General features: G+C 36.0%; 1 protein-coding gene across 1 annotated transcript in view; it reads right to left on the bottom strand.

Annotated features, from left to right (window-relative positions):
* Window positions 1-1,488: 1,488 nt before the first annotated feature.
* LOC124795618 (Down syndrome cell adhesion molecule-like protein Dscam2) overlaps window positions 1,489-9,356 on the bottom strand; it is a 594,927-nt gene continuing 587,059 nt past the window's right edge. Inside the window, exons 28-29 of the mRNA XM_047259690.1 lie at window positions 5,766-5,856; window positions 1,489-3,632 (exon numbers count right to left, since the gene is read on the bottom strand). Coding sequence (XP_047115646.1) covers window positions 3,383-3,632; window positions 5,766-5,856 — 341 coding nt within the window. The 3' untranslated portion in view covers window positions 1,489-3,382. The remainder of the gene's footprint in view (window positions 3,633-5,765; window positions 5,857-9,356) is intronic.

Raw genomic sequence — 9,356 nt, 5'->3', positions numbered from 1 at the left:
CTACTACAGTCATTACATACTGATACAGATGCGAGATGACACATCAGCAGTTGCCAAATAGATGACACATATGCATGTCACAAGTAAAAATACATAATCCATCTGGTAATGATGGCATGGCCATTGGGATGTGTAGTGATGTTTAAAATACACTGCACAGTCAAACTAAGATGACCACCTGTCAAATGACTGAATAACAATCTTTTGCAGTGTGGACCTCTGTGAGATGGGCATGAGGGCAGCCAATGAGGTTCTGGAAGGTACCATTAGGAATGTGGACCTAAGCTGCACTAGATTTCTTGATTGAATATCCATGGCATGAACAGCCTGATTGAGGCAGTCCAACAGAGTCTCAATTGGGTATAAATGAGATGAGTTTGCTGGGCGGGGGGAGTATGGTAAACTCCTCTTGGTGCTCTTCAAACATGCATGTACACTGCAAGCTGTGTGACACATTACATGGTCCTGCTGGTAGACAAAATAAACTGCATATAGGGGTGGACATGGTCCCCAAGGATAGATGCATACTTTTGTTGATCCACTGTGCCTTCCAGAATGACAGGATCACCCAGAGAATGCCCTCTGGCCTGAACCCTTCTGAAAATTGTTGCAGGGTTTTTGCTTTCAGATATTTAATGTGTACATGCTATGGTCATCTGTCCATAAAACCTTGATTCATCTGTAAAGGCCACCTTCACCACCCATTGGATGTCCATTTGTGTATTGGCCTGTGAATTCCATCCTTTGTTGCTGATGGGCAGCAGTCAGCATGGGTGCATGAACCAGTCACCTGCTTCACAGGTGCATATGCACCATCATTTGTTGAGCAGTTGTTGAGGGGAGACTGTTGGTAACCCCTTGGTTCATCTGAATGTTAGTTGTCCAGCAGTTTCACACCTATTTGCCCCTACACATCTCCACATTCATCTTCAACCTGTTGTCTAAGGCCTGTGGTGCACCAGGATACCTCGTTGCCAGTTTTGGATTGTGCTATTTTGCCACACACAGTATACTGTAACCACAACAGCATGTGAACAGCTTACAAACTTAGCCATTCAGAAATGCTTTGATTGGCTCAAAAGCCAATGATGCCGTCCTTTTCAATGTCAGATAAATCACTCCATTTCCACATTACGACGATTGAATTTTTTTCTGCACACCCTGACATACCCTCCACTGCTAATGCTGCCACCTCTTGTTTGAGAGTGTTTGTTGCAGACTGAGGTCAAACATAGGCTGTGGTCACATTAATGGGATTGGATTGTGTTACATTCACCAGAAAAGTAATTGGAGTTGGCTGACCATTGGGAAGTGTTGTTTTGATCATTGTAATTTGACGAGGAAATATGTACTTTCACTATGAAAGGAAATATGAAGAGAGCCTTTCCAATTGCTGAGGAAAGAAACATTGTCAAATTGCATTGAAAGTACATCTTTTATTCCAAAAACATATAACGTACATAGAAAAGTTTTCATTGTTTCATTTTTTACAAGTGACTGTATAATAGATTTTAACTGGATAAAACACATGGGTCACAGGAATACTGTATAGTTTTATGTGGAGTACTAAGATTTGGACACCCTGTTGGTCCTCAATTTGTAGTACATCAGACCTGGACTTTTGTTACACATTAGTTTTAAGAACATGAGCAAGAAAATTTGTAGAAAACTGTGATCTTTAGACTGGTAAATATCAAACGGCTTGCCTCAATTTTGAATGATACATTAATAAAATTATTTGCCTCCTCAGTATCACAATATTTACATGAAAATGATTGGCTTTTACAGGATGAGAATTTCCATGTGGCACAATTTATTACATAGTAATATTTGAAAGATTTCTTTGGCAGTAATAAGCAAGCACATCACTCTTCGGACAGTAAATTATATATATAAAAAAATCATTTTACATTTGTTAGTATGTGAGGTGACTTATAAATACTTGATAGTATGATGTATTGGCTAGTGGAGCTATTTTGTATTTATGCTGCAGGGTGAAGAATTTAACATTTGCTTTTTATTTTGTCAACAGAAGCTGCCCCTCATCACTTTTTACACCTGTTTACAATTTTTATAGGCACATCAGCTTAATATTTTAACTCTTTGAGAACTTATTCACAATGACTCTTATGATGGTATGGAAAAAGTGACCAATAGTCATACACTTAATAAAATTAGCATGCTGTTGATATACAGTTTATTATCCAGACTGTCTGTTTCTAATATTTTGTAGTGTGAAAATAAAACAACCAGAGTGTACAAAAAATACTTTTTGGCTTAGGTAAAGTATGACTTGATGATGATAGTGCCTTAATGTGGGCAGGCTAGTAAGAGACCCCTGTACTGTCTTCCAAATGCAAGGTTTTGTGGTCTCCTGTCTGTCTTTCTGTTGGTAATTTAGACGTGAAGTCCTCCTCCCCCTATTTCTCCTGTCAACATACCTCTCACTCTCTCTCTCTCTCTCTCTCTCACACTCACACACACACACACATACAATACCATTTTTGCATATATATTCTAGGGCAATAGTTGTGATCAAGAAGGTGAAGAAGCGAATTTATGTTCTACCATACACCCAGGAAAATTTGAAACAAACATGTCATACCAAATTTTGAACAGATGATCCAGTATAAGTCTCAAATAACCACAAAGATATTGAGCACCATTTGTTACAAATATATATATATAAATACGGCTTTATTTTTTTGGTGGTGGGGTTGCATGTTTAAGGTGAGGGGAATCTACAACGCATATTCTGGAAAGATTCAAACCTTTACTACAACCCTTATGACACCCATGATTAAAATTTTGAATAAAAGTCTGTTGTAATTTTCTGCAATAAAGAATTTGAACTGTAGAGTCAGTAGCATACCTTCACATTTTCAAATATGTACTATACATAGCGAGTCAGTCTTTTAAAAAGTCATGTTTTTTTTTTTTTTGGTGGGGGGGGGATTGGGAGTGGGGGAGGAGATTCAGGTATAAACCTAGTAATTCCATACAGTTCAGTTACAAACTGTCATTCTCTCTGAGAGAACAATCTGCGGGTTTGCTGTGAGCTGCTAACCACAACAAAAATATATAATGCTACATAATGTAAAAAGGGTTTTGAACTCAAACCATGCCACACGCTTACTGAGCCAAAGACAGTTCAGTTCTCACATAAATCTTATACATTTCCATGTGTAAATATAAAATTGCACCAGTTAACATTACAAGAGTATAAAATTATATCAGTCATTAACCAGAAATATTTTCTAACAATAATACTGGATAACAAGTACCCAAATCTTTCAAAACATGAAAATATATTACATGTCATGGTGTTCATATGCATATGTACAACACAGAATATAAAATGTTCTCTCATTTCCATTCGCTGTTATACAGCAATCGAGTAATCAGACTGGTTGTGATGAGTGGTTGTTGCACTACCACTGGGACGAGACCACAGGGAAGACCGCAGGCCCAGTTTGAGTTTCTTCAGTGTGTCAATATCGCACTCTGCTTCACTGAGTTCAGGCCGGTCCGGAGTCTCCCTCTCCCTCGGATCCCTCACAGTAAAAGATGCCTCAGCAACTGATAGTGGCGGCAGCAGCGTCCTGAGCGATGCTTTGCTGGGGGCAAGCCATCTGCAATTGCTGCCACTTGTCAACACTTATAAAAACAGGGTGCACTATGTTCATGTGTCAGTACTGACTACCTTCTGCACTCTGAACAACTGTTGCAGAAAGAGTTTCACTACAGAAAATTTTAAATTCCAACACAAATTAAAGAAGAATGGTACTGATATAAGTAGTCATTTTCTATCTTTTTACAAGCACAACTCAGTTTTCAAATGAATTTCTAAAAAGTGTCAAAATTCTATTACTATTCTACAAATAGTGCATTGCACATGCAGAAATTGTCAAGCAGGCAAAAAGTATTATTCCAAGGACTGATGTATACTTTTTAACTTAAACTTTTTATGTTCATTGCTGGATTACCAAATGCAAAGAATAAATAATGTGAAACATTCTGTAAGCGATGACAGGGTACTGACATTTTTACATTATAGCTGTAGCCCTCCCATTATCCTTCACTGCAACATTCACTGGTGAAATGAGTGAAATGACCTTTATCAAGGAAACAAGTATCTGTCAAGTGAAATGGCAGGTTATTTTTGCTGTATTTCATGTACATTCATTTTTTTGGCTTCTATCCTAAACATAAAATTCAATATTCTGTAGTAATGTCAGTTTTCATTATCCATTATCCACCAACATTTTACTTCACCACTTTCTTTGACTCTTATATCTAAGTTTGAGGCCTGGACTGGCATACAGTTTTGACTGACATGAAGGTTCATCATTGCAGTATATTTTCTTCAGTTCGCTAAACTTTATTTAGTACTTTATCAGATTCAAGTTCATTAAGCTTGATTAAAATGACTACATGAAATGAATCTGCACAATGATTTGTTGAAATTTTCTTTAAAAACCCAGTATGTTGCACATAAAGTATATTATTGCTGGGAAATATCCATCCTGTCTGTGAACAACAAGAACTTGTATGCCTTAGAGAAACTGCAACTACTGAATAATCTGGAACAATTCCTGTTTAAAAATAAATTTCCACAGTACTTGTGAAACATTGTATTAATTTTTTGATGCTCTAATGTACCTATCCAATGGAGTTCCACTGTCTTCGAGATCAGTAGTGTGAGCTGACTTTCACTGCTGTGAAGTATTTACTAGATTATCTGCATGCCAGTAAGAAAGGTGAAAAAAGAAAGAGTGAATTTCAAAAAAATGTGTATAATAGTGTAGAAGAAAATTAAAAAGAATGATATTGTGTCCCTGGGTAAAGAATGTATAACAGTACAGAAACCATTTTCTTAATTCAGTTTTGCGAAGGGTCTGTTGCGTGTATCTGTAATGTGAAAGGTAAGCAAGCTATTCCAATTGTTGGTGTCCTAAGTTGTACTGGTTAATGAACTGTTTACAGAAAGAAGAATAATGAAATTAGGTTAGGATAAAATGTCAGGCATACTTTTTAATTATTGACTACCATACAGTTATGATCTTTGTTTGTAGTAATAAAATATTTGACAAATTCTACAACATGACATGGATCTATCAAGAAAAAAATGTGTAATGTACCCAAACAATTACTGTGTGGAAAAATTAGCTGATTACTAAGCAGTTTTACAGTAACATTTGATGGAATAACTTCACAGTCCTTCTACTGAAAGAAAATTATCAAAAATTTTGGGCCAGAATCAAAGTGAAATCTATTAATCTAAAATGTACTAGACAGCCTTGGTCTACTTTTGAAGATCCTTCAAGTACCAAAAATAGTCAGCTAAATTCTTTTCTCATAGTCATCTATCATTTTGAGGATATATTTCATACAATGTTATTTTCAAACATTCTTTTCAACCTTTCTTCCAGTTTTCTAAGGTAGTTTACCAGACCAAGTTTCCTGATGTAAACTCGTATTATGAAAGCCAGTTACATTTGCTGACCATCACCTTGCTAGTAACAGCTGCATTATTTTGTAAAATTTTGCTTTGTTCTTCAGTTTCATATAAATGCAATACAAAAAATAAAAATGTTAAGTGCCCACTGAAACAATTTTTTTGTTTGTTGTAAGGAAGGCAATAAGAGGCATTATATTACAAAATAAAGAATGCTAATTGCAGTGGTAACAAGTGCCTTCTTTGCTTTTTATTTTCTTAAAAAAAAAAAAAAAGTCTTTGCACACTAGTTCAAAAAGATGCCTACCTCGCTCTCCCTCTCCTTGGCAGTGATTTTTGTTCTGACATGGGAGATATATCAGAAGATGTACTAGAATGTGCACCATGGTATATGAAATCTGCAAAGAAAAAGAAACAGTTCCATAACTAAATAATGAAGTTAATTATTTCTTAGTTATCCTGGTGTTCAAAAGATCATGTTTATAATATGAAGTGGTACATGCATGGAGGCATAACAAGGGAATATGGCACAACAGATTTACACTGTACGTTGCTTTGAAGCTAAGCCACCATGTCAGATGATTCAGAACATTAGCAGACTACAGTCATAGCTGCTTCTTTTTCTAATTTTTTGTTGTGTGCAGGTAACAGCTGTTTTGAATAGTAAATTTTACAGTGTTTTGTGAATAACACAGTGTCAGGAAGGCAGTTTCAGACTTTTTTCTGGTTTTAAATGTACATTTGGTCCAGCAATACTATGTATTTGGCCTCGTTATTGTAAGTTTTTTTTTAATACATGTTTTAAATGATCAAGAAGAGAAGTACATGATCTGAAAATGCTGCTTTCATAATCCACTATTTTCCCCTAATATGGACTGATGAAACTAACGTTTGGCCTGTGTCCTCTTTCTGAAAATTCTGAAAACATATTTTCATTATGTCTGATGAGTTTCCAGTTTTTCATCCAAAAACATTTGAGTCAAGAACTTTTCTGAGATGGGCTGATAGAAAATCTACAGTCAAAGAACAGAAGTAAAACCACTACAGTAAAAGTAAACAGCAAAAATAAAATAAAATATTGCTTGAATGTGATCTCATTACACTTTAGACCATAATCAGAACTATTATTATATCCATAAATGAGGCTAGCTGGTATTTTGATCAAAACACTTCCATGTTTCTGAACAATCACAGCACGTTTGGGGCAACCGACATGGCGGATGTGGGCTTCAAGTTTGTGAAGTCATACCCCCCCCCCCCCATTTTACGTCCATTACAACTGGTTTACAAACACAAAGTTCTAAATTACATGTATACCTAGTAGTTGACCACATGTTTGATAATGAATGCCATATATAATTCTTGCTGCACATTTTTATGCAATGAATACCATACATCTAATTGTGTAATTGCCCCAGAATATTATTCCATATGATATTAATGGCTGAAAGCTTTCAATATTTGATAAATTTCTGACATTTTAATCAACACATTCAGAAATCAAAAATGAGTAACAACTGTTGATCATAAATTTAGGGAAGAATATGAACAGACAGCCAAAAGTGCCAGCAGCACCACTCAAGCAGTATAAATTAAAGATAAAAACTACTAAAAATAACCATTAGTAGTAGAACAGTGATCAGCAATTCAGTGCAAATCTGATGTTGAGGGGATCCTAAATTGGACAAGTAGAAATCTTTTACCACACTTTTTACCATAAGAAAAGAGGCCTTTGAGATTACATGAAACAGTGTATCAAAGTGACAGAGTAGTGATTAAACTGTGGCAGCACAATGTGGGGCATACATGGCATGCCAGTATGAGGCTTCTCTATATATCTGCAATGTTACGTCAGGCAGGAGTCTTGGGTGCATTGGTTCCAACCAGTTGTTGATGCTTTTGACACACTGGATTCAAGCCATTGGGAAGCAGGATGGCATAGTGAACACATCTAAATGACATTATGTGTGATCAAGGAGGACTGGGAGTTGAATGTCATCATATCATGCAGTATGATTTCACTTTTACAAGGAAAATTCAGGAGAGAGGACACATTCAACAGCAGGAGTCTTGCCTCAAAGTGCCAGAAGACATCCAACCAGCATGGTACCTGCCCTGATTAGAGACCTTATAGAAGCCTCTGTGTTAACATTTTCCATCAGGCTATGTATTATTAGCCACAAGCAGTTGCTCTGTTTAATTCAGAGCCCTTCATTTCCATTCCTCTCACACAAGGACATTGTGTGGCTAAATGAACAAGATATCACTCCCACTGTGAATGGACACAGAACAGTGAGGTATGGTTTGGCCTGGAGAGCGATACCATCTGCTCACCTGATTTATCTCTGGGCTATGTGACAACATTATCTACTGCATATTGTGGAAAGCGACAAATATGTTGCTTCAGTGTTTGTGTCTGGGCTGGCCTCATTTTAGATGCAGGCACAGTACTGCTTGTGATTCCTTGGGGCACATGATGGCTGTAGTACGCAGGGTGATTCACGAAGATATGAAAATATTTTAATATGTTAGTCTACAAGCAAAACTAAAGAAAAAAGTTCATAGTTTAGTTATGGATTTATGGATAATAAAAGATATTGCCTGAAATTTAGCAACTTCGCTAATATGCAGCCATTGCAAAACAGTATGAGGTTAAAGTAAAGCACTATTTCCATCTATTTTGTCATTATTAATCTGGTGAACCTAATAAAACATGTCCCAGATGTGTATCTGCAGTAGTTTTCCAGAATGTTCAGAGAAGCAAAGAAGTAATTTCATATAATTTTTAATTTACTAACTACTTGGCCCAATTTGTTTTTTAAATTTCAGACAATTGCACAAAGTTTTCAACAGAAGTTGTGGAGAATTTAATTTTGGAAAAATGATGGTAATAACGCTAACTGAAACTATATGACTGTGTCAGATAATCTGCTTTTATTAATACCATAGCACACAAGAATTCATGGTAAGGATACAGATTATTGTACTTCAGTGTACGCCATAAATTAGATTGTGAAATGCCTAATTGTTGAGAGATATGTTGTGTACTGATACCCGGGCTACGTTGAACAGCATCCATAATATCATCACCATCTTCATGTATCAAGCACTCATACTGATTATGAATGCTAGGTAGAGAACCTGTCTCCTGAAAGATTCTAAATACTCCATTAATGGTTCGTGCAATCGGAATCCTCAGAGTTGGAAAATGTACATGATATTCATTAACTGCAACTGTGGCATTACCATCACATTTGCCATACATAAACATCATATCGGCATATTCCTCTGTCTTAAATTTGAAAGGCATCCCCATTTCATAAATAATCTACAAACTACAACAGTTACTATGTGGTTTCACTTAAATACACTGTTGTTATTATGTCTTTCACTGAACAATACAGAAAACTAGCATTCTTAATGGAAAGTAAACAAATTTACTTGTATAATCATCTTTGCTTCTCTGGATGTTCTGAAAAACTACTGCAGATACATATCTGGGACATGTTTCATTAAACCAAAAATGGAAAATCCAGGATGGAATTAACAATGAGTTGTGTGTGTCTATTGTTGACAAAGGCCTTAATGGGCGAAAGTTATAATTGTGAGAGTCTTTTTGTTGTGCCTATCTGCGACTCAGTATCCTCGCTATAGCTATAGTGAGTAGCAACTTTCCTTCTCATAATATTGTTACATGTTTTATTAGAGTCACCAGATCAACAAAAACAAAATAAATAGAAATTGTGCTTTACTTCAACCTCGTACAGTTTTGCGGTGGCTTCATATTAGTGAAGTTTCAAAATTTCAGGCAAAATTTTTTACTAGCTGTAACTCCGTAACTAAAAATTTGCGGACCTATGTTTATATGAACTTTTTTCTTTAGGTTTACTTGTAGAAT

Source organism: Schistocerca piceifrons, chromosome 4 (assembly GCF_021461385.2).
Source record: "Schistocerca piceifrons isolate TAMUIC-IGC-003096 chromosome 4, iqSchPice1.1, whole genome shotgun sequence".
Lineage (NCBI taxonomy): Eukaryota > Metazoa > Arthropoda > Insecta > Orthoptera > Acrididae > Schistocerca > Schistocerca piceifrons.
This window is presented reverse-complemented; position numbering and strand designations above follow the sequence as displayed.